A 26236-nucleotide genomic window follows, 5' to 3' on the forward strand; every position below is an offset into this window, starting at 1 on the left:
AGCCAGCAGACCAGGGAGACGGGGAGCAAAGCGGCGGAGGACCCGGGGCCGGATCCGCGGCCGCTTCCAGATCAGCTGGAAGCGCCGCGGGTCGGGGGGGTCCTGCGCGGCTTTGCTCAGCGTCTCCCTGGCCTGCAGACCAGGGAGACGCTAAGCAAAGCGGCGCAGGACCCGAGGCCGGACCCGCGGCCATTTCCAGATCAGCTGATCTAGAAGCGCCGCGGTCCGGCCCGGGTCCTCCGCGGCTTTGCTCCGCGTCTCCCTGGTCTGCTGGGGCGGGGCGGGGGGGGAACGCAGCTAGTGCCCCCCCCAGCAGACCAGGGAGATGTGGAGCAAAGCCCGGGGCCTGTGGTAGAGCAGGTGGGGCGCTGCCGGTTGGTCCCGCAGCACCGCTCCTTGGCGCTACTGGACCAACCTGGCAGCACCCCAGCTGCTCTGCCCCAGGAGTCCTGATTCAGCTACTGCTGATCAGTTTCAGCAGTGGCTGAATCAGGACGCCTGGGGCAGAGCAGCTGGGGTGGTCCAGTAGCGCCGAGGAGCGGCCGCGCTACTGGACCAACCCAGCAGCACCCGAGCTGCTCTACCTCAGGTGTCCCCAAGTTAGCCGCTGCTGAAACTGACCAGCGGCTGACTACAGGAAGCCCAAGGCAGAGTTGCTCTGCCCCAGGCTTCCTGGAATCAGCTGCTGATCAGTTTCAGCAGCAGCTGACTTGGGGACGCCTGGGGTTCTTAAGTTGAATCTGTATGTAAGTCAGAACTGGTGTCCAGATTCAGCGGCTGAATCTGGATGCCAGTTCCGACTTACATACAGATTCAACTTAAGAACAAACCTACAGTCCCTATCTTGTACATAACCCGGGGACTGCCTGTATTGTTCGGCCAAAGCGGATATCAGAAGCTGCAAAAGTCTAAATGGCATAATGCTGTATGAATGTGTGTTCCAAAGCCCATGTGGCAACTCTGCAGATTTCCTCCATTGCTGCATATGCCCTGGAGAAATGCAGTCGATGTTGCCATCGCTCTTGTGGAGAGAGCCCGTATGGTTGTTGGGGGCTCTTTCTGAAATATAGTATAGGTCAGGTGTATGCAGACAGAGATCCATTTGGATAACACTGCTCTACAGCCAAAATGCTTCTGAAATAAATGTAGTCAAACTTTACTAATTCTGGGTAACTGAGAACAAAAATGATGCTTAAAATTGTTGATTGGCTCTAGTTTTCAAGATATGCTATTGGGTCAGTATATACGACCCTTGACTTGCGAATGGCGGAGGATAAGTGAGTTATAAAGGGAAGGGATCTCAATTTAAACCAGAAATGACTAAAATACATCTTTGACTGGATCTATGAATAAATCTATGACTGGGTATGGACAGTACTTGCTTTTTAGGCAAAACAATGAACGATGCAATCTGAAGCTGGTATTGCATCATACATGATATTAATTGCATCAAGTTATTACTAGAAGTCATGGATGTTTCGCTGCATAATGGCAATGTTTTGCCATCAATTCCAGTTGGTCATACAGTCCATATGAAGAAAACCTATGACAACATGAAACAACTTTTGAGATGCATAAACTATGACCAACATCAGTGGCAGCTTTGTGGCGATTTGAAGGTTGTTGCTCTCTTGCTTGGTCTGCAGACTGGATACACAAAGTAGTGCTGTTTTCTCTGCAAATGGGATAGTTGTGCAAGAGATTCCCACTACATCAAGATAGATTGGCCACTCCGACAGTCATTGGAGCCTCGGAGGAAAAGTGTTCAGCATCCACCACTTGTTGAATCAAGGAAGACTTTGTTACCACCCTTACACATCAAGCTGGGTCTGATGAAGAACTTTGTCAAGGCCATGGACAAAACACAAGCAGCTTTCAAGTACCTCTGTGGAAAATTTCCAAGGTTAAGTGAAGCTAAGATAAAGGAAGGTGTCTTTGTTGGTCCTCAGATTCGTGAACTTCTTCGAGACGATGCATTTGACCATGCACAGCGTGGCAAGGAAAAGACGGCATGGAAAGCCTTCCAGTTAGTGGCAATAAATTATCTCGGAAACAACAAGGCAGACAACTACAGGTTGTCGGTGGAAAACCTTCTCAAGGCTTACAAAAGCCTTGGTTGCAACATGTCACTAAAGATACATTTTTTGCACTCTCATCTAGATTTTTTTCCACCGAACTGCGGAGCAGTGAGCGATGAGCACGGCGAGCGATTTCATCAGGACATTGCAACAATGGAGAAATGCTATCAGGGCAAATGGAGCCCATCAATGCTTGCAGACTATTGCTGGACAGTGACAAGAGATGCTCCATTTAATGAATACAAGAGACATGCCAAGAAGCGCCAAGTAGACACTGAATAGGACTAAACTATGTACATAATAGTTTTTTGCCTTTTGTTTCATAATAAATTTTATTTATATAACCCTTTGGCTAATTTTTAAAGTGTTACATAAACAGGACAGGTGAAATATTATCATGTAAAGCAACCATAAACACATGAAAAGACCTAGGTTTACAATTTATGATTAAAACTCTACTATCTACACAATATACATAGACGTAAAATGTAAAAACTTAAATATCTTGGAAACAGTAGCCAATCAGTTGTTTTAATTGTCATATTTGAATTCAGCACATCAAAATACATAATAAATAGCACATTTTATCTCTGAAGCAGACAACTTCTAAAAAATTGTACACCAGTGTAATCTCTGTTTTGAAATGGGAAAACCTTGAGCTCTCTCTGCAGTTGAGACAAAGCGTCTTGGAGTTCTGCAAAAGGATTTCATGTGTTGTAAGGAGAATACAATTGCCCTGTGGATGTCTAAGGTATGCAATGTAACCCCCCTGCTATCCTTGTAGGCTTTCAGGAAGAAGACAGGTAAGTATGATTTTGATGTAATGGAATGACGTAAGTACTTTGGGGAGAAACTTGGGTTGTGTACGTAGGACCACTCTGTCCTTATGAAAAATTGTATATGGGGGGAATGACATCAAGGCTCCTAGCTTGCCCACTCTTCTTGCTGAGGTAATTGCAACAAGGAAAGTAACCTTCATCGAGAGATGCAGTAGGAAGCAGGTAGCAAGGGGCTCGAAGGGCTTGCCTATTATTGCCTTGAGCCCCAGGTTTAAGTCCCATGCAGGTGTTGGATCCCTTAATGGTAGAAACATATTGTGGAGGCCCCTGAAAAATTGTTTGATAGAATGGTAAGAAAAGGCAGAGTAAACTTGTAATGGGGGATGTAGAGCTGCGATGGTGGCAAGGTGTACCTTAGAGCTAAGGGATAAACCACTCTGGTGTAGGCTTAGTAAGCAGTTGAGAATATGTGATACGCCTGTAGCTGCTGGAGTGTAGTTATGCTCCGAGCACCATACTGTAAAATTGTGCCACTTGTGCTTACATGTCTCTCTCGCTGGAGGTCTGCGACAGTTCATGACGACCTCCTGTACGGCTTCTTGAATTTGGTGTTATTCCTCGTAGAATGAGGTTTACCAAATTTGAAATAAGGGCTCCACTATTTTGAATTTATTTTGAAATAGCGGTTTGTATGTGTAGACACTATTAAAGTTAATTCGAAATAACAGCTGTTATTTCAAATTAATTTTGTAGTGTAGACATACCCTCAAAGACTAATTTATTATAATAAACAGGTGGACTATTTTCAGTTTCACAACATTTTCATTTGTTTTGAAGATGTACATTCTTTACAGTTGTTTAATTGTATTAGTAGTAACTTTCCAGATAACCAATGTAATATTCGGCAATGTTAATTATGAATCTAATTATATGATTTTCATCTAGGATTTTTTAATACTTATTACTATAGTTGTACTACTTCCTGTTTTTGCCTTCTGTGTAATTACTTAATGTGCTTGTGGTTTTGCTCCAGTTTAATGGATGCCAAGTACAAACCACATAATGAATTTTTAAGTTTATGTATATTAAATATTTAGCATTAGTGTCCCAATATTTATTTCTAGCTTTCACATACAAGAAATATTCCAACGTTTTCTTGAACTGAATAACGTCCTGAATTACAATTTTTCATATGCGATATCAAAGAAATTATATAAAATGGCTACAATATCTGCTTGGACAGATGTACACAATGAGAAATAATTCCAATTCCTAAAATAAAGGAATTAGCAGAAGTTAGCATGAGATACAAATTACTCTTACTCGCTGAAAGGACATTAACACACACAGAAAATCTTCCCCCCAAAAGATATCCTCTACCATTAAAAACCATATTAATGTTCAATAATAGTCTTACAGATTATTCTATCATGGGGAACATTTTATCCATCGTGAAATTTTTACATTTCTTTTTTAAACAACATTTCAGTTTGTAGCTTACATTTGAATGTATTTGTAAAACCAATTTTAAAACATATTCCCTCTCATTTTTCCTTCACTTTCCATTACTCATATAAGTATTTTATCTACTTACTGAAAGAAATATGAATATCAAGTGCTGAACATCAAAACTATGCTAAAGTCATGGGTGCTGAGTGGTGCCCAGCACATTGAAGGATTAGTCCCTTAGACAGCTGCAATATCTAACTCTAGGGCTACGTCTACATTGGCATCCCTTTCCGGAAAAGGGATGCTAATGAGACGAGTCGGAATTGCAAATCCGCGGGGGATTTAAATATCCCTCGCGGCATTTGCATTTACATGGCTGCCGCTTTTTTCCAGCTTGGGGATAAGCCGGAGAAAAGCGCCAGTCTAGATGCGATTCTCCGGAAAAGAATCCCTACTTTCCTACTTTCAAGTAGGAATAAGAAATCCTCCGGAAAAGGGCTTATTTTCCGGAGAATTGCGTCTAGACTGGCGCTTTTCTCCGGCTTATCCCCAAGCTGGAAAAAAGCGGCAGCCATGTAAATGCAAATGCCGTAGGGGATATTTAAATCCCCCGCGGATTTGCAATTCCGACTCGTCTCATTAGCATCCCTTTTCCGGAAAGGGATGCCAATGTAGACGTAGCCTAGAAGTGGAAGATTCAACCTCTACATATTCCTTTTCCTACTATCTCACAGGATGAAGCAAGAAATAATCTTAAATAACATATATACATAGTAAAATAGACAGTTTAGAGCCCTGGCATTACTTCCTGCTGAATAGCACAACTGAAAAGCTTTTTTTTTTTTTTTTTAAAATACCACCCCCAGAGGGCCGCAGCAGTTAGCAGGAACGAGGCAGCCCTCACGGGGGTGGCAATAACAGTGGGATGTGAGGGCAGTTGTGGGGGGCAGGCATCACAGTGGGGGCAGAAGGGGGGGTAGGATAGGGCCAGTAGTGGGGGAGCAGGTATCGCGGAAGGGACGGGACGAGGGGTGGACTCAGGGCTGGATGGTGGATCAGGAGCGGAGGGGAGGGTAACGGTAATGGCAGGAGGGGGATCGGGAACGGGGGAGGACTCAGGGCTGGAAATTGATTCATAAAGGGTGGGATCGGGACCAAGGGCGTGAACGGGGTGGGAGGGGAGGATCAGGAAAAGGAAGGGAACCAGAGATTTGGGTAAGGTCGTGGTGAAGGTCCCTCGAGTCTGAAAAGTTGTAAATTATAAATGTGTTCAGAAAAAAAAAATTAAGTATTGTTGTCTGCCAGCTTATATATGAAAGAAATACTCAATTTTTTTTAAATCCAGCAACACTATTTTTCCTTTTTGGTACTTACAATTTCAATTGTAAACTGAAATAATAAATGTAGGTAATAATTACTCCTGGGAGAAAATATAAGAACATTCATAAGGTGTAGTTAAACATGTGCTATGTTGTCCTTAAATCATCTCGAAGGTGAAATAACAGAAAATATTTTTAACTTGCATTTTTTTAAAAAGTACTTCTGTAAAATAGTCCTTCTAGACATACTACTAAATCAGGTATTTAGCATCATGGTTTGAAGGAGAATTATTAGCCAAAGTACAGGCAATTTTGTAAGCCAGAATGGCCTTTTCCTGACTATGTTTAAATTCCTAACAGTCTTGGGAGCAAGCCAAACAAATCCAACAGAATGAAGCAGCTTGTTAGGATACCTTTGAGGGTACTGAAAACACGAATGCATGTTCTACACAAGCAGTACAATGGCAAAAGAGGTATTTTTCGAATAAAGCCAGTATAAAAACATACCCTATGTGTGTGTCTGTAGTTCTACCTTCACCAGTGAAAACACACCGAGCTGCTAAGGTATCACCAAAGCTAATGTCTACAGGGTGTTCCACAGGATAGAAGGCCTGAAAGGGAATCCAAGGAAAATGGTACAATTACAATTAGTGAACATTCTCAATTAGTGACGTCCTCTCTTTTTTTATTTTATCTGCTAAACATTTTTAATATATATAATTTCATTTTTTATATTAAAATGCATGCACACAAAAGAATGTTAAGAGTCAGAAATTCATAGAATCCTAGAATTCCAGGGCTGGAAGAGACCCCAGGAGGTTATTGAGTCCATGCCCCTGCCCAAAGCAGGACCAAGCCTAACAACATTCTTCAAATTAAAATGTTTCAAAAGTGATCTACAAAACAATTAACATAATTCTATCATGACAAACCAGTGTTAGGGAAAGTAACAAACAGAACATTAAACCCCCTTAAAAACTAAAACGACTTTAAGTGCTGCACCTATCTCTCAGTGATTCTCACTATGGGGGTCTCAGCAGAAATCATGCTAGTGACATTCATTAGCAAAAAACTTGAACACAATGTATTAGCTTACTGGTGAATAAACAATTGGTAGTTTTGTTTGTTCTACTCTCTGAGACAACTTCACAATGTTTTAAAAGGTAAAAATGTGCCAAAGGTATAAAAACAATGAATTATGAATCTTGCTCAAAAGATTGCTCCCTGCATTACTTGATATGTGCAAGGCAGTGCTGAGAAAGCAGCCTGTCAGTGCCAGAGCTCTTTTCCTTTGTGAAGAAGTGACTGAGTGGAGAAGTAAAGAGATAAAAGGGAAACTTTTCTATCATTTTTATTTCCTTTCCTGCCAGTAACACGGGATGAGGAAAGAACGGCGGCACAAGTGTCATAATAGCCAAAAGCAATCAATGTGTGTAATAAAAAAAAAAAAAACACTTAAACCTCTTTAATTTGGTAACCCTGGGAGACAGAGTATGCTGGAGGTTTTGCGAGGCCAGGAAGGGCACTGAAGGGTCTGGATTTGAGGGAAGTGCTCACTCGCCACCGCACTTCTTGGGGCATACGTGGCTCTGCACCCTCCTCCACACCCTCTGATGCTATAGGAGCAGCAGGGGAAAAACCACAGGGGAAGTGCCTCACTGTGCTGCTGTTCTCCCAGCTACGGAGAGGGGGACCAGCAGCACGTAGAGATACTTCCTCCTCTGTATCGTGGGGGTTTCTGGATTAGGGGCATCCAGACTACGGTGGTTCAAATGTATTATGTTGTGATGTCTGCATCATAATATTGCAGCAAAACAAGAAAAAAAATAAACAAACCTGTGGTAGCTGCGGACTTTGTCTACCAATCAAAGTCCACTGACCATTCCTCACTCTGTATCCACTTACCACCTTACCTACAATAAACATGTATGAGTGCATGAATGTCAGCTATAAATAGTTTAGGAAAAATCAACATTTTGTATTTGTTATTTTTATTAAACATGTATTACTTAAATTAACATCATGATGTATTAAAGGAAGAAATATTTTAAACAATTATGTAAATTTTCTACTCAAGTATAAATAATGTAATAAGATATTAGATCTATATTTAATTCCAATTTTTAAACCATTTTAGCTATATTAGTTGTAAAACAGAGGCAAATACTTGATATAACAGCAGTAACAAACTCTTACCTAATCTGTGTGTATGAACTCTGTAGGCAAAGAGGTGCATTGGATACTGTTGATAACGGCAGGCGATATCTGCATCAACCACTGTTAAAACAAATAGTAATAAAACATCTGAAAATGCTCCTTATGCAACTAAGGAAAGTGATTTTTACTGTACTTCACTGAAACATACAAGTTTGGAAATAGCATACATGATCTCCCTAGCAGACAGCTCTTCTACAGGGTCCTTCTGTAAACCAGGGGTTCTCAAACTTTTTCTTTCTGAGGCCTGTCACAACATGTCCAAGGGCACACTGAGGGAGGGGGGAAAATTAGAGATCTGGGTTGACAGGGGAAGGTTAGGCATAAGTATAGCTTGACTTCTATTTTGGGTGGGCAGGAGCCAGTGGGGCTTGAGCCAATTTTCCCTGGCACAGTCTCGGAAGAAAATGCCACCTCCACCCAGATTCCCTTCACAAGGCCACCCGCCTAACTGAGCAAGGGGAGGGCACTGCAACCAAAAATTATAACACAAGGTTACAACTCCCAGCTCAAAAAGAGTCTGGCAACAGCTCAGAGTACAGAGTATCTAAGGGATGTGTGCACTAAGGGGTGCAGTTCAAGGTGCAGGGAGAAGAGTAAGCAGGGGTTGTGTGCTGGCACAGGGGTAGCTCTTGATGCAGGGAGAAAGGCAGCGAGTGGCCTGCAGGCACAGGGGTAGCTCAGGGTGCAGGGAGAGAGAGATAGAAGAATACTGGGAGGGCTCCTGGTTCCTGTTCCCCAAGGGCTCTGCCAGCCACAGAACCAGGTCTCCCCACCCAACAGGCTCTTACTGGCTGTATGATCAAAGGAGGCTTGGAGCTGATGAGTAGCTGCAATCTAGGGCACCTGCAGGAGATGAGCCGGGGATGTCTGCTCCATGGTACCAGCCAGAGAACAGCAGCTGTTCGGCATAACCTAGTTCTGGCTTCCTGACTCTGATCTGGCTGAGAACAGGGAGCAAAGGAAATGGGAGGAGGGATCTTCCCAGGACTGCCCTGCTCTTTCATCATATTTATTTTGGGGGTAACACTGTGTATTCTCTCAACTCTGCCATGTGCTTAGTGCTTCTGCTCTGTGACAAGATTCAAGGTTTGAGGCTCCAGAATTCATCTCTGCTGCTTCAGGCTTCAGATCCACTGGGGATGCAGAAAATCAGGGCTTCAATTCCATGGCTCCTGGCTTCAGCTCTCTGGAAGTTCCTGGGACTTGGGCTCTGACAGTGGGAGCCCTTTGGCTTCAGGGTTGGTCACATTGCCGGGAGCCCAGGGGTTGGAGTGCAATGGAGCCCTGTGGCTGGGAAGGGAGTTCTGCTGTGTCTGCTGACTGATCCCAAGAGAGTCCATCAGCAGAGGAGTGGAACTGGCCTCCCTTAGTCCAGAAACTCCCCTATTCAGGACCAGTCAGGTCCTGAGGCGCTGGACAAGGGAAGTCCAACCTCTATTACATTTTTAAAGAAATAAAGTCACCTATTTTTTTATCCCAAAGAAGTAGACTTTTTATTGGTAAGTTACATGTTTGTTTTGTTAAGGGTAAGAATTAAGCTGATAAAAATATCTGTAATAGTTGCTCACTGGTTATGTAAAAATAAAATCTAAAACAACTTTCAGATTATATTACAGTGATGATTATTCTTCCACGCCATATTATTAGGCTCTCTGAACCTAATCTGATGGAACATCAATATAAATTGAAGAGTACAGGTAATTGTTTATTTATTTTAGGAATAAACTCACCTACGATTTTACAGTTCAGAGTCTCTGTGAAATTATTTTCCATGTTTGACAGTTGAACATCAGAAGATGAAAATTACAGATTACTTTATAGGTTTCTCTCTTACCTTTCTCCCCTGGTGGTATAACAGTATTCACAGACATCATAAGATACATGCCAGCAATCAAAGGTTGCCTGCAGAAAAATAATCACATTTACCTCACAGCTCCATAAGCCAATTAATTGTTAAAATGGTCCTCTGCAGGCTATAATATCTATAACAATTAAAAAAGCCCCTTAGATATCAAAAGTAAAATGTTGTATTACTATTAAAAAATCAGTTTCCAAGGTGGAAAAATCATAGGACTGAAAGGGACCTCAAGAGATGTTTTGTTTCAGTCCCATCTTCTCAAGAAAGGATCAAATATTATCTAGACCAGGGGTTTCTCAACCCTTTTTCTTTCTGAGGCCTGCACAACTTGCTAAAAAATCTCTATGGCCCAGCTTTGCCACAACTGTTTTTCTGCATGTAAAAGACAGAGCCAGCATTTAGCAAGCACAGCAATTGCGCAGGGCTCCATTCCACAAGGGGGAAAATGGTTATCTACCTTTCATAACTATTGTTCTTCAAGATGTATTGATCATTTCCATTCCATTCTAGGTGCATGGCACTCATGTGCACAGCTGTCAGAAATGTTTGCCTTGGTGGTCTCTGAAGGGCTTGCTTTAGTGCCCCCAGAATGCTGCACTCATACTGCAGTATATCAGGCGCTTCTGGCCATAGGGCCCCTCTGGTTTTTCTTGCTGACAACACCAACAGAAGGGTAGGAGAGTGAGTAATGAAATGGACATGAGCAACATATCTTGAAGAACAACCAATACAAAAGGTAGGTAACCACTTTTTCTTCTTTAAATGCGTGCTCATGTCAACTCCATTCTAAGTGACTCAAAATCAGAATCCTTGGAGGTGGGCTCAGAGTTCAAAGATTGGAGATAGGACCACTGCTCTGCCAAAGCCAGCATCATTTTGAGCTTGCTGGTCAGTGCACAGTGAGAAGCAAAAGTGTGAATGGGTGATCAGAATATGGCCTGACAGATTTCTTGGACTGGCACCTGAGCAAGGAAGGCTGCCTGCACCCTGATTGAGCAAGCCATTTCTATCCACAGTGGGACAGGCAGCTTCACTAGCTCATAAAAGTAGCAGATGCAGGCCATGATCCACAATGATAATCTTTGGGCAAACACTGGGCAACCTTTCATTCTGTTCGCAACCATCACAAATACCTTTTATCCCATGGAATTGCTTTGTTCTACCTACGTAAAAGGCCAATGCCTGTCTGACATCCAGGGTATGCAGCCTGACTTCTCCATCCTTTGTGTGAGGCTTTGTACAAAGGACCAGCAAGTATATGTCTTGACCAGTATGGAACTGGGAGATGATTTTTGGCAGAAGGGCTAGGTGTGAACACTGCTGGATCTTGTCCTTATAGAAGACTATGTAAAGCAGTTCAGATGTTCATGCTTTGATTTTGGATAGCCAACAAGTTGAAGCTGTAGTGACTTGGAAGGATACCTAACAGCAAAGCAGGAAGGAACTGATGGCTGTGGGGTGCACCTCGACCAAAGACAGCAATAGAAGCTGGAGCTTAAGGTGCAGAAAATAGTCTAGGACATTTTACAGTAGGACTTCTTCTGCATGGACATGAAGATTCATGACCCAATATGTAAATTGCTTCCATTTACCCACATAGATAACTGCAATGAAGGGCTTTCTGATGTCTAGCAGGACTTGCTGGATGCCAGCAGAACACTTGTTCACCACCACTTAGCCACACAGCAGGCAGGTTGTCACATGCAGTGCTGTTCAACAGCAGATTGTCAAGGTTCTGTATCAGATCCAGCCAAAGAGGTAGCACCAGGAGAGCAGAGAACAGACTCAACAGCATGCTCCAAACCAGCATTGACAAGGCAATACTGAGGCCACAAGGATGACCATGCCTTTGTCTTGCTTCTCTTTTAGCAGGACCCTCTGGATCCAGGGCACTGATGGAAAGGAGTACATCAGTACTCCTGACCATGGTATCAGGAAGGTATATGAGAGGGATCCATTGTCTCTGCAGAAAGCAGAATACATGGCACTTCCTGGGATGCAAAAAGGTCTACCTGGGGAGATCTCACACCTGCAGAAGATTAAGTCTAACACCTCTGGATGGGGTGACTATTCATGGCGAAATGAAGTCCTGCTGATGTGATCCACTAGGACATTTTTGGTTACAGGCTGTTGGGTGGCCATCAAATGAATGTTGTGCCACATAGAAATGTCCCAGAGGCTGAGCACTTCCTGACAAAGGGCCAAGGACCTGCTGTTCCCCTGCCTGCTGATAATCTATCATGGCCATATTGTCCATCAGGACCTGCACCACCTTGTCCTTCAGGTCAGATTAAACATTTTGAGCTCCCTGACATAGATGTGAAGGGCCAGGTTGAGTTGCAACCAACTCTCTTTGGTGTTAAGTTTGCCCAGGAGGGCTCCTCAGTCTAGATCTAAAGCATCCGAGACGAAGGTGAGACATGGGAATGGGGCATGAAAGGAACTCCTTGTAGTAGCAATATTAGGATATGGCTCTGTACTGTGACTGATTGGTCTAGGGGGTACCTGCTGGGAATGTAAATTGAGGCCAGGCATAGTCGTAGAGGCCTCAGATGAAGTCAAGCATGGCTGTCTACATACGTGAATACGGCCATGCGGCTTAACAGTCCCAGACTCCTGTAGGCCATGGTGAACAGGTGCGCTTTTATCTGGGAGATTAAGTCTGCCATGGCCTGAAAATGTGCTTTAGGAAGTAAAGCCCTGGACAAAGTGGCAGAGAGAACTACTCCAGTAAACAACATGCTGGCCTAACTTTAACTTGACTCTTCTGTGTTTCTTAACAGGCCAAGATCTCTGTAGGAAGAATACAACCAATCAAGATTCCTTTGCCCAGCTCCAGAGATCTTCCTTGATAAACCAATAGTCAAGATACAAAATGATCAGGACCCACTGATGTTTGCGACCAGCTACCACTGATGCTATGCATTTTATGAACACCCTTGGGGATGAGAATAGGCCAAAGGGTAATGCTATGAACTGGAAGTGGTGTTTAGCCACTGTGAAGTACCGGAACCGTCTGCGTCCTGGGAATATGGAGACATGGAAGTAAGCATCCTTTAAATCAAGAGCAGTGTACCAGTCCCCTGGATCCGGGGTGGGATGATGAAGTCCAGGGAGACCATGCAGAATTTAAATTTCTTAAGACTTGCTGAATCTAGACAGCTCCAGAAAGGGTCTGAGGCCTCCTTTGCCCTTTGGGTTAGGAAGTAGTGGGAACAGAATCCTTTCCCTACCATGTACCAAGAAACCTTCTCCACAGACCCCCAAGCCCAGAAACTTTTCAGTATCCAGAATGAGGAGCTGCTTGTGAGAACCGTCTGACATAATCCAGGAACAGGCCAAGTGGTAAGGAAAAAGGAATCAAGGAAAGGGCGGGAAGAATCTGGGCAGATGGCTGGTGCAATAAAAAGGAACTGAGAGGGTGAGGGGCTGGCAGAATCTAATACACCATGGCATGTATATGGCACTACAGAGGGGCACCACAGCTGGCCTTATGGATACCGCTAAGACAAAAGTCTCTGACAACCATTCATATGGGCAAATGAACATCTAGAATGGAATCAACATGAGAAAATACTTGCAAATGCTTTCTTGAAAAAGCCAGTTGTTCTGGCTTCAACTCAGGATGGTGGGGCTTAGGATGCAGGACTTCCGACCCATGTAGTGGGTCTTAGGCTGGAACCACTGATCTAGACCATCTCAACAGGTGTTTGCTTAACGTGCTCTTAAATATCGCCGAATACAGAGATTGCATAACCTTCCTAACCAATTTATTTCAGGGCTTAATGTCCCATTTATTATTTTTTTCCTAAAGTTCAATCTAAACCATCAATTGCTTCTTTCTACACTCTGTGGTTATAGAGGACAATTTTTCCCACTTGTCCATGTAACAATCATTTATGTACTTGAAAACTGTTATGTCTACCTCCATAGTCTTCTTTTCTCCAGACTAAACAAACCTATTTAAAAAAAAATATTGCCTCATTGTTTAGATTTTCTAGACCTTTCATCATCTTTGCTGCTCTTCTCTGGACTTTTTCCAATTTGTCCTGAACGATGTTGTCCAAAACTGGATACAAAATACTCCAGCTGAGGTGTAATTATCACAGAGTAGAACAAAAGAATTACTTCTCATGTATTACTTACGACACTCCTTTTAATACATCCCAGAATGGTGTTGCATTTTTTGCAACAGTGTCACACTTTTGTTTTGAATAGTGAACCACAAGCTAAATACAAAAGTCATAATTCAAAACGATCTGGACAAACTGGAGAAACGGTCTGAGGTAAATAGGATGAAGTTTAATAAGGACAAATGCAAAGTACTCCACTGAGGAAGGAACAATCAGTTTCACACATATAGAATGGGACGCAATTGTCTAGGAAGGAGTACTGCAGAAAGATCTAGGAGTCATAGTGGACCACAAGCTACATATAAGTCAACAGTGTGACGGTGTTGCAAAAAAAGCAAACATGATTCTGGGATGCATTAATAGGAGTGTTGTGAGCAAGACATGAGAAGTCATTCTTCGGCTCTATTCTTTGCTGATTAGGCCTCAATTGCAGTATTGTGTCTAGTTCTGGGCACCACATTTCAAGAAAGATGTGGAGAAATTGGAGAAGAGCAACAAGAATGATTAAAGGTCTAAAGAACATGAGCTATGAGAGAAGGCTGAAAGAACTGGGCTTGTTTAGTTTAGAAAAGAGAAAATTGAGAGGGGACATGATAGCACTTTTCAAGTACCTAAAAGAGTGTTCCAAAGAAAAGAGAGAAAAATTGTTCTCCTTGGCCTATGAGGATACAACAAGAAGCAATAGACTTAAACTGCAGCAAGGGAAGTTTAGGTTTGACATTAGGAAAAACTTCCTAACTGTCAGGATGGTTAAACACTGGAATAAATTGCCTAGGAAGGTTGTGGAATCTTCATTACTGGAGATATTTAATAGCAGATTAGACAGACATCTATCAGGGATGGTCTAGACAGTGCTTGGTCCTGCTGTGAGGGCAGAGGACTGGACTTAATGACCTTTTGTGGTCCCTTCCAGTGTTAGTGTTCTATGAATCTATGACCCCTAGATCTTTTCTGCAGAACTCTTTCCTAGGCAGTCATTTACCATTTTGTATGTGTGCAACTGATTCCTTCCTACGTGGAGTACTTTGCATTTGTCCTTATCGAATTTCATCCTATTTCCCTCAGACCATTTCTCCACTTTATCCAGATCATTTTGAATTCTAATCTTATCCCTCATAGCTTGGTATCATCAGAAAAGTTTATAAGCTAAATTGATGAAGATATTGAACAGAATTGGTCCCAGAATTGATCCCTGACAAACCCTGCTAGATATGCCCTTCCAGCAAGACTCTGAAACACTGATGACTACTCTCTGAAAATGGTTATCCAACCAGTTTTGTACTCACTTTATAGTGGCTCCATCTAAGTTGTATTTCCCTTGTTTGTTTATGAGAAGGATATGCAAGACAGCATCAAAAGCTTTACTGAAGTATAGACATACTACATCTACCTCTTCTCCCCTATCGATAAGGCTGGGATGGGAGCCTTGTTACCATTTCAAAGAAAACTATCAGGTTGATGTGACATGATTTGTTCTTGACAAATCCATGCTGACTGTTACTTATCACCCTATTATCTTCCAGGTGTTTGCAAATTGGTTGCTTAATTATTTGTTCCCTTATCTTTCGAGGTACTGAAGTTAAGCAGATTAGTTTGTAATTCCCTTGGTTGTCCTTATTTTCCTTTTTATAGATGAGCACAATATTTGTCCTATTGCAATCCTCTGGAATGTCTTCCATCTTCCCTGAGTTTCCAAAGATAATTGCTAATGGCTCAGATATCTCTTTAGTCCACTCCTTTAGCATTCTATGATGTATTTTTTCAGGTCATGGCAACCTAAAGACACTCAACTTGTTTATTTAACTTTTAGCTTTAGGTGTAGCATAAAAAGAAAATTATATAATGTAAAAGGATGACTGTTAGACAATAAATGATTCATTTTATTGTAAAACTAAAATGTCATTCAAACTCGTGTTCAAGTGTGTTCATTTCAGGCTGTGAAAAAGAATTTTGAACCTGATGACAATGAAATAAGTGAAAAATTCATATCTACTTTCATGGCAATAGGGAATCCCTAGATTAAATTTGGATAAACTGCATGAAACTTATTAAAAGTACTTACCTTTGACGTGTCAGATGTAAAGTTACACCAGAGCAATCCTTGTGTTTATCTGCATAAAAAATGAAACAGGAGTTTAACAGCTTATTTTCAGTGATTTTAACTGAAAGTGTAAGTGTTTAGTGATTTTTACTTAGTGGATTAAAAAAGTCAAAGATAAGAGACGTCTTTGCTATACATGTTATACTTATTCTCCAAGCAGTCTTCCTGATGAAACTGTATTTTCATCATAATTCTCGGAACTATGCAAATATTAGAATAATTTTATTTACTGTTCAGAACTACAGGAGCCTGAAAGTCAGAGTGCTATGCTTAGATTTTAAAGCAAAAGCAGAAGTGATCTCAAGCCTGAATCAGTAACAGGTTTTTTTTAGCAGGAATTTAAAAATGCAGAACTTTGTTGCCTTGAAATATGTGTGTGTGGTGAGGGAGAAGGCATTTTATAAAGCCCAAAAGCAGCTGTTTTGCTGCCCAACGAACTAATTTACATTTGGCAAAGACGACTGAAAATGAATAATTTTGTAGAATAGAACCTCAACTTTTTATCCATTAAAAGAGAATTCATTGACAGAAATGGCCATGGTGCCTCATTATAAAGTCACAATTTGCAGTAACATACTGTACTTGAAGAAAAATAAGTGTATATTCATAGAACTACTGAATGATTCACCATCCTATAAAAAGTCCAACATTGTTAACTTATATAATCATTGCTTAATAAGCATAACATTTCATCTAATCCCCCCCCCCCACTAATTTGATATCTAGTGGTTTGAGGTATTTAGCCAACTTAACTTTTGTTTTGCTTTTACAGTCATATATTCTTATCACAGAAAATGTTTTAGATAGAAACTGGCTACAGTGAGATAATGAAAGTGTCTATAGCCTTTTTTATAACTAGATTTTGCATTGCAGACAACATCTCACTATTAACTGATGAGCTTTACTTCAGGTTTATTTCACTAACATTTGAGTTTGCCTTAAATAAAATACAAAGTAAGAGAAAGTATAAAATGGACAGTGTTGAAAAGTAACTAACTCTTTTTGTAGTAATGTGTACTCAAGAATTATTAAAAATGCTACATCAGTAAAGAAAGTTGCCTAAACAATCTCTCTAGATTCTTAGTTATTCCTATCACCATGGTATATGAGCATGTATGTTTCTGTAGTTTCATTTTTCCAACAGGCATTTCTATTGCAAACTATAGCTGCAAGTCATTGGTGCTGAATCTTTAACACACAGCAACAAAGCAAAAAAACCTCTTCTGGATATGTTTAAAGGAAAAAAACTGAATGCAGCTTTCTTATCTTGATCACGCTTCTCAACCAGATAAGACCCTTTTGCTGTAGTCACATCAAATGTTCAGGAAGCCATGTCTAATGAGGCTTCTTGGAAAAAAAGTGTATTGAAGCGGAAACAGAAACATCTGAAAACTCAAGTGGCAACACAGATAAGAAAAGCAGAACCTTCCACTACAAATGGAACCTCAGACTGCATCTCATAACCAATGTGGAGAAAGACCTGAAATAGAGAGAATTCTGTAACTCCTAATGCTTGTTTAGAGTGGATGAAATAGGGTTTTAGCAGACACCACAGGTACAATTTCATTTAAAGTAACAATCCTGTAAACCACCACAACATTCTGAAAATCAGCCATTATTGTTGGTCCATCTTTCTCCATTTTACAAAGCAGGAAAACAACCTGCCAAATATGCATGGTTCAGTTTGAACAATGGGAAATGAAGACTTTTGATGGGAGGTTATTCTTTTAAAAATAGCATACACATTTATGAATCATGACTGGTTTAGTACTAATCTTTTAAACAAAGCTTTAGGTAAGATAATCATAATGCCCAGGGAGAGTAAAACAGTACTTTACCACTGAGAGACTTATAAAACAAAGGTTTTGTTATTAGGGCTGTCAGCTGATGTGTGTTAAAGCCTGCCATTAACCTAGGGAAGTATTAACGCCTTAATCACAGGCATTAATGCTGCACTACCCCTTTGAAGTGTTGCTCCAGCACTTCAAAGGCACAGTGCATTAGGAGCCTGGGATCAGCTGGCGTCCCCAGTCTGGTCCAGTGGTCCCCAGTCCAGTCCGGTCTGGCATTTCCAAGGGGCAGTGCAATGTGGAGCCGGGGATCTGCTGGGCAGTCCAGCTGATCCCCGGCTCCTAATGCACTGCCCCTTTGAGGCGCTGGGGTGGTGCCTAAAAGGAGCAGCGAAGCACGGAACCGGGGTCAGCTGGGGACTGCAGCTGATCCTGGGCTCCGGTGGGGCTGCCACTTGGAAACGCCAGGGCAGCCTTTCCAGGGGATAGCTGCACTTAGCCTGGGGTCAGCTGATCCCGGGCTTCCGCAGTGCTACCCCTTTGAAACACTGCCGCAGCGTTTCAAAGGAGCAGGGCATGCAATTAATTGTGTGATTAATCACAATTAATTTTTTTAATCGTCCAATTTATCATGATTAATTTCTTTAATCACTTGATAGCCCTACTTGTTGCAATGAAAGATGTGCTATATAATACTGATTGTAACCACATCTTATTTTCTGGGAATTGTAAAACGCAGGAAAAATACAAATCACTAGCATGTATGCTTTGAAAAGAATAGCCTTCCAAACATATTTTGAACTATTACATTATTGGATTACATGTGAATTTTAAACCTGGGTAAAACTGCTTTACTCCAGATGTTTCATATTTTATTGCAACAAGCATATTCATCAATACACTTAGAACAGGATGAGTACTGAACTACTTTGTGTATGAAGTGCATTCAAATAAGGAAGCAATACACAAATACATTCACAAATGATGAAACACTCTCTTAAAAATTAACTTGTCCTATTAAACTGAGTGATGACACATGGAAGTCTTTCCCCCGATCTACTGATCTTTTCTTTAAAAAAAAAAAAAATCCTCCTTCCCCTCAAGATTTTGATATAAATATTGGAGGGGAGCCTCCACTGAAAGTGAGAATTTATTTTCCATATTGTTAGGTAAATCTGAACACACAATTTAGATATAAAGGCGAGACTGAAAGCTAGAGATGAGGGGAAAATGCAGTAAGCAGCTACGGGGTAGAGGTCCAGGAAAAAAAGAAGAAAAAAAAAAAAGAAAAAGAAAAATGGTGAAGATACTTCATGTCAGAAAGAAGCAATACTTGTCAATCACAAGAAAATAAATGCTGCCTTCAAAAGAACCAAGTCAGAGATCACAAAAACACTAGGGAAGGAAAGTTACTTGATCATGTTTAGGAGAAATGAAGAAAAAATAAATAAAATAAAGGGGAGAAAGAGAGAGACAGAGAGACAGACAGAAAGATCATTTCATGTCTAGAGCATTAAAACTGTTCTATTTTTTCTGACAATCTTCAAGAGCAAGTACCTACCTTGCCTGGCCTCATCCCCTTAATTAACAGCAACTTCATTTGTCCCACAATCTCAATTTTTATGATTCAATTCTTTCTTGAAGTAGACTATTTCACCTTCCCAACTTCAAAAATTTGTGTTAAAAATCTAGCTATTTTGTTCGTCAAGGCAATGACTGAACTGCTATAATCCTCGGCTTGTACAAGGCTGAAACTGTATAATAGATTATTATGCATCAGATATAATAAAGGTTTGAAAATGTTTGTTTCCACAGAGAAAGTTTTGGATATATCCTTTGTTACACAGGGCCAAATATTCAAGTATATTTAGTAATTTTTACACTTCAGATTGGGGCTCCAACCTCAGAGACACTTTTAGGGGGTTGATTTTCAGGAAGCACCAAAAATCTTGGGAAAGCGCTATTTGTAGTTGACCCCCAAAACAGAGGTGACACAAATTACTCAGCACTTTTGAAAATCTTGGCTTTCACCTTTAAGGCACAGGTATTTTCCTATGTAAACCTGTCAAAAATATTTCAGTCTATTCACGCTCAAATGCCTTCTACCTTCGCAACTTTCAGTGTGTTGAGTCAATAGGTGAAGTTTCCCTTTAATCTCAATTTAGCAATACCTAAGTAAATTCACAACTATCAACAAACAAATTGACCTTCATACTGCCACAAGATAAAAGTGCTCATGTTACTCAACTCCCAACACCACACTGTAGATCAGTGTTTCTTAAACTGTGTTCCATGGTACACTGGTGTGACACAAGGCAGTCAGAGGTGTGCTGCGGAGAACAGAGTTCAAAATGGCTGCCCCTAAAGGGGCTGGTGATTTTTTTTTTTTGCTCAATAACTTTTCCCCGACCCCCTTCCCTTTATTTTTGTTCAATAGCTCCCCCTTCAGCCCCCTTTTTTTTCCCCTCAACAAAAAAATCCTTGGTGTTCCTCATTAAAAAAAAATTGTTTGGTGTTCCTCAGTCTTAAAAGGTTTAAGAAACACTGTTGTAGATAATAGCAAGTTGACTTACAGTGCACTACAGCAAGAGCAAATTAATATAAAGATAGGGTAGATTCCAGACTTGCACAAGTGATCATCTGGAGAGGTCTTTAATTTTTGTATTTCAATACAACCACTTGTGCTAAATAGCCTCAAAATATCTGCACAGATAAACGTTAACTGCTTTCCCTCCCCACAATGCACATCCTTGAAACTATCAAAGCTGTTGAGCGCTCAGTTCAGCACAGCTGAAAAGAATGAAGCAAATGACAGTGCGTGTCACAATCTCCAAAAGAGCTTTTCTAATAAATGCTGTTACAGCTAGGAAACTGTGGTGAAATATTGCACAAATCTAACAAAATCTTAAAATCATCTTTCCAACCTGTCACTCTGGCTAGTCTAACTCCTTTGATTTTGCTTTTCAGCTACAGAGCAAGTACACATTGCTCTAGGATAAATAAATTATTAGCTTCCATTTGCCCTATAGCAAATACAAGAAAATACATTCATCCACTTCAGAAGCAGGTTTCTTTCACGATGATTCTCTATCCTGGATTTCCCGCAGAGATCAAAACAAGAAGAATTCTGCCTCTGCTTATTTCTTTTATCAATGGTGCAGGTTGAAAATGCAACAGTATGGTTTGAAATATAAACGGAGACCATTTGCTTTATCATCACATCACAATTAATTTTCTAAAAATGTACAGTTAAAACTAAATCCAATAGCCAATGTGTGCTTAATTCAGCAAAGAAAATATATTGTGCATGATTCATGTCACCATTCACGAGGTTTTATAGAGAAATTGTTACTAAATAAGAGCTGGTTGGAAATGTTCTGATAGAAGGATATTGCTTCAGAAAACACTGATTTGTCAAAATTTAAAATATTATGAAAGGATATGTCAATGTAGGCAAAATTTCCGATAGTTTCCTGACAAGTCACTTTCCTGACCTCTTCCCTGGCTGTATACAACCAGAAGGGTTGACACAGAGCCAAAGCTCCCAGAACTTCTGGGATTGTTTTGGGGTTTTCAAAACAAAATATTGAAGAATTTCACTTCCATAAAAAAGTTAAAGTTTTTGGAATGTCATCCTGAATGAGGCTGAAAAGGTTTCCAAAATGTTATTAAAAATTTGACAAGAAATTCTGTTTCTCAGCCAAATCTACTGAATACTTAAGGAAATCCTTCCTCTAGCTCTTATCTATTGTTGGAAACAAAAAATGTCTATTTTTAGTGCATTTAGCATACACAGGTATTGGTATGAACTATGAAACCTGGCCCAAAATCTATCTTCACCATTTTCATTATTTTATTCTATGTATTTCTAATATTCACATAGGATTCAGGGAACAGTACGGGAAGTTGTAAGAGGCAATTTAATACCTATACATTTACATACATATCCTTTTTGATACACTGTTTTGGTTAATTGCCTTCTTTAGACTTCAACCTTGTCAGGACTATTTATTAAAAATTCTTATTTTTCTGCTTTCATAATCAGGCAGACCAGTACATTTTTAAGAGAATCATGCTCTTCATCCAAAACACTCAGCATCTAATTAAAATACTTAAAATTCATTTAAAAATAAAATTCAATATACATTTGTTTTGCATTACATTTTTCGAAAAAGAGGTTTATGAAATTCTCTATGGAATTCACTTTGAACTCAGCTGCCTTTGGATAAAATGCTTATTTTTTTCTTTGTAATTTCCAATGTGTTCCTACTTTATTCATAGTACAATTTGTGTTTTTTCTATTCAATAATTTAACAGCTATGAATTTTCTTTTATATTAGTCAAGAGAGACTCTAGCTTAGTAATGAAAATAGTTGCCTTATATTTGGATCATAGTAAGCAGAAATCCTGTAAAGTTTATATTTTTGATAAAAGCTCTTCATATTCATTTTCTCTGCATCACATCAAAGTCATTTTCGGCACTTAAATTGTAGTCATACTCTGTTAAAGTAATGTTGTAAAAATGTTCAACAGATCTCATTCCTATGTGTACTCAGAGCCACATATGGTCACTACAGTGATAAAAATGTGACCATATTGGTTTTTTTCCCCTTTTTCTTTGTTTCTGTCAACTCTGCAGATTTAACACAGCTAGATCCTATTCCTTCTTATCAATCACTAACATTATTTACTTTACTTTCCCATTTTCACCTATGCAAAACAGAATTAAAGCAATTAAAGTTGCACAGGTATCTGTGAGGTCATAATTTAGCCTACAGATTTTTTTTAAGTCATGAAGATGTATGAAAAGAAGAAACCTAGCTTGATTTTAGTTACTAAGTTAAGCTTGCAAGATTGTCAGTCTTTTCATCTTGTGAGCAGAGAACATTAGATATGGAAAATAATGACATGCAAACATGAAATTCCATGATGCAATTTTACAGTCACTCTTTTGAATTTTGAATAGCATAAAACCTTAATAGTCAAAACACTACTAAATCCGAATAGACTGCACAAGTATATAATTTTTTCAACTGCTAGTCAATCATCATGAAGATTTTCGCAAGAAGCTGAGAATGTCTCTCATTTTAACCTTATCAACAAAATCAACAGATAATCTACTGTAAATTCTACAGTTACTTATGTTTTTAGTGGAAAATTATGGTAGGTCTTTGGTGCCCAAATGGCATTTCACAAACCACATGCACATCAACCAAGGACTACATCTATCTGCTGTACTTCTAAGAGTGATAGCACTGTAGTACACCATCAAACTCTTTCCATGGAAAAAAATCTACAGAATAGTGTTACACTCAAGAAGGAACGTGAACAACATAAAACATGCTGGATGTGTGAGATGGCCACTGCAAAAAGAAGCGTGTGTGGGTGTCTAGTCAATAAAGCCAGAGAATCCAAAGTAATCTCAGCTTCACAGTAGAGCCAGGTAGGAAACTATTTTCCCATTGTGTGAGTATTTTGAGAGTTCAAACGTTTTTCCTGTTTCACATCAGGATAAAACTGAGATCTCTTGATTGGTTTTTTTTATTGGGGAGAGGAAAAACCTACCACCCCATAACAGCCAGACCAGTGGTTAGGATATCATGATTAATAATCAAGAACAACAGAAAATCAAGATGGCAAACATTACATGATTAGAAGCGGTTAAACAATGTGTGTTAAAATGTATTTCTAAATGAGAAATCATGGTCAAGTGACTGTTTCTAGTGCAGTTTCACACCTTTATTAATGATTGTGAAAGAAACCATAAAGTTGTCACTGGCGATGCACTGCAGATGACAAAAAAATTGGGAGAGTGGTAAATAAGGAAGAGAGCAAGTCATTTATACAAAGAGATCTGGAGTGTTTGGTAAGCTGTGCACAGGCACACAATGTGCATTTCAATATGGTTAAATGTAAGGTCATCAATCTAGGAACAACAAATGTAAGCCATAAATACAGAATGAACAGTTCTATACTGAGAAAGTATGACTATAAAAGAGACATGAGGTCATAGTGGATAAACAAATGTCCTGGTTTCATAATGCTTGTATTTGGAATAATTGACATTCCTGTAATTTTTTTACCCTTAATTTAATCATATATACTTTCACAACCGTAACGCCACCTTAATGTATTTTTTTGCTTAGGAGCATAAATAGCATTCAAACAAAAAACCACTCCCCTCCCCAGATTTAATTTGATAACCTTTTATTAAACATGACTGTTTTTACGTATCTTACTCTGTATAGTTAAGTTTATGCTTTTCACAGATAAACTTTATTTTTTAACCTACATGTGGTAGTCCCTAGTTTTGGTGTCTTGCCACAAAACAATAATGTTTAAAAAACAGTTACTCGTCTTTGTAACAGTTGTTGTTTGAGAAGTGTTGCTCATATGTATTCCAATTATGCATATGCATGCTGCGTGCATGGCTGCCAGAAAGTTTTACCCTCACTGCTACCTGTGGGGTGGCTGTGGAGTCCCAGGAGAGGCGCCAGAGCGACACCCTATATATGACCCTGCCAACCTGACTGCCCCTCAGTTCCTTCTTGCTAGCTACTCTGACAGTGGGAGAAGGAGAGTTGATATGGAATAAATGTGAGTAGTGGCTGTGTGCATGCCCAAGAACTTCATCGTATTACAAGAGTCCTTGAGGCTATGCAGCTGTGAGTTTATTAGGGCCATGAAGAGACCCACTCCATCAAAGGGAAGGTCCTGAATAGTTTGCTAGCCCTCAGGGGAAAGCCTGAAGGCTGTAGCCAGGCAATCCACTGCACTGCAATGCTGGAGGACAAGATGTGTGCTGTTGAATCTCCAGCGTCCAACCAAGCTTGGAGGCAAGTGCAGGAGACTGCCTTGCTATCCTGGACCAAGGCTGCAAACTCCTCCCAAGACTCCTGAGGCAGCAGGTCTTTAAACTTGAGTAGAGAGGACCAGGAGTTGTAATTATAGCGGATCAGGATAGCTTGCTGATTCACTACCCAGAGTAGCAGTCCTCCCATACAGTAGAACTTCCAGTCAAATATGTTGAGGTGCTTTGTGTTCTTAGATTTGGGTACCAGAGCATGGTGGCCCTGACACTCGTTCTTGTTCATCACCTACACCACCAGGGAGAACAGTGGAGGGTGGATAAACAGGTATTCAAAGCACTTAATAGGGACAAAGTACTTTTTTCAAACCCTCTTGGCCATTGGGGGAATAGAGGCAGGGGTCTGCCAGATGGTCCTAGTCGAGATCAGGATGGACTTAATTGGAACGGGCACCTGGGAAAGGCCTTCAAGAGCCAGTATATCCGCCATGCTGTCATCCTGCTCTATTACTTCCTGTACCTGAAGGTTTAGACTAAAGACAACATTCTGGAGCAGGTCCTGTAAAGCCCTGTAGTCTATGGAGGGAAGGCTTGTATTGGAGGTGCCTGCCACCGCCACATCTGGTAAAGATGACTAAGAGGCCACCAGTGGGCCTGCATCATGCCTATCCCTGACTGATCCTGAGTTTGGGCCGAGGGGCTATGGAGTGCTGCAGGAGGTGTAACTGGAGATTCAGGATCTGGCCATGGAGGGTAGCTAATAGTTGCCTCTGGGTCCCTGGATTTGAAAGGAGATGAAGGAGGGCCAGCAGGCAATGTGCCCTGGGCCTGGTGAAACACCCATTGAGTCCAGAATTGCTACTGGGAAGACCACTGGGATGCCCCTCGATCACTGGGGAGATGAGGGTTTGCTGGAATGGTCCAATCTGAGACCATGGACACTTCCCTCTAGAAAGATGGCTGAGAACCTGAGCAGGAAGGTCAGGGTGGGTCTGAGCCAGAAATTGAAAGAAGTGCTCGATGCCAGATTTCAACGTTCATGCAGTGCTGTTCATAGGGATCGGAATTGCTAAAGGGACCATAAAACTAGTATGGAGACCACATGGGTTGCTCAGAAGACGGAAGATGCCTGGACGTGGACAAACGCTGGCATCAATATCTGGAACAATATAGAGATAGAGACCTGGACCGGTGCTGGGAGCGGTACCAGTGTTGGGAGTGGGACCGGTGAGAAGAGCAGAACCAGTGAGATCATGAGTGGGACCGTTGCCAAAAGTGCTGAGGCAAAGGATGGTGCTGTGGCGATGCCACACTCGAAAGAACGATGCTCCATAGAGCAGTGCTGGTTTGCAGGATGGTTCAGAGAAGGGCTCTGGCTGCACTGTTGGTGCTCAAATGAACTAGAACTTCAGTGGCACTGGCATCTCTGGTGTCATGAGCTCCTTCAGCACCGGTCACTGCAGGAATGGTCAGAGTGACACAACACTGAACCAGACCAGGATTGGCTTACCACAGAAATTCCTGAGTGAGAATGGCTCTGGGAGGACCATCTGCAAGTATGACTGTGCACTGCTGGGTCTCCAAACAGAGATGCGCTGGAGCATGGGGCCCCAGCATGGTCAGAAGGGTATAGAAGGCCTGTTCCAAGGAGGAGACTGGGTCATCAAAATGAGGCCCCAAGCAGTCTTGAACGTATCCAGTGTG

The 26236-nt window shown here is 41.0% G+C and overlaps 1 protein-coding gene across 5 annotated transcripts in view; it reads right to left on the reverse strand.

Moving 5' to 3' along the window:
• Positions 1 to 26236, reverse strand: part of PAM (peptidylglycine alpha-amidating monooxygenase) — a 262921-nt gene that overhangs the window by 61635 nt on the left and 175050 nt on the right. For all 5 annotated transcript variants that reach the window (XM_075932070.2, XM_075932069.2, XM_075932068.2 and 2 more), the window contains exons 8-12: positions 15896 to 15944; positions 9677 to 9744; positions 7822 to 7902; positions 7462 to 7538; positions 6133 to 6236 (exon numbers count right to left, since the gene is read on the reverse strand). In XM_075932070.2, coding sequence (XP_075788185.2) covers positions 6133 to 6236; positions 7462 to 7538; positions 7822 to 7902; positions 9677 to 9744; positions 15896 to 15944 — 379 coding nt within the window. The remainder of the gene's footprint in view (positions 1 to 6132; positions 6237 to 7461; positions 7539 to 7821; positions 7903 to 9676; positions 9745 to 15895; positions 15945 to 26236) is intronic.

Source organism: Pelodiscus sinensis, chromosome 6 (assembly GCF_052426305.1).
Source record: "Pelodiscus sinensis isolate ZL-2025 chromosome 6, ASM5242630v1, whole genome shotgun sequence".
Classification (NCBI taxonomy): Eukaryota; Metazoa; Chordata; order Testudines; family Trionychidae; genus Pelodiscus; species Pelodiscus sinensis.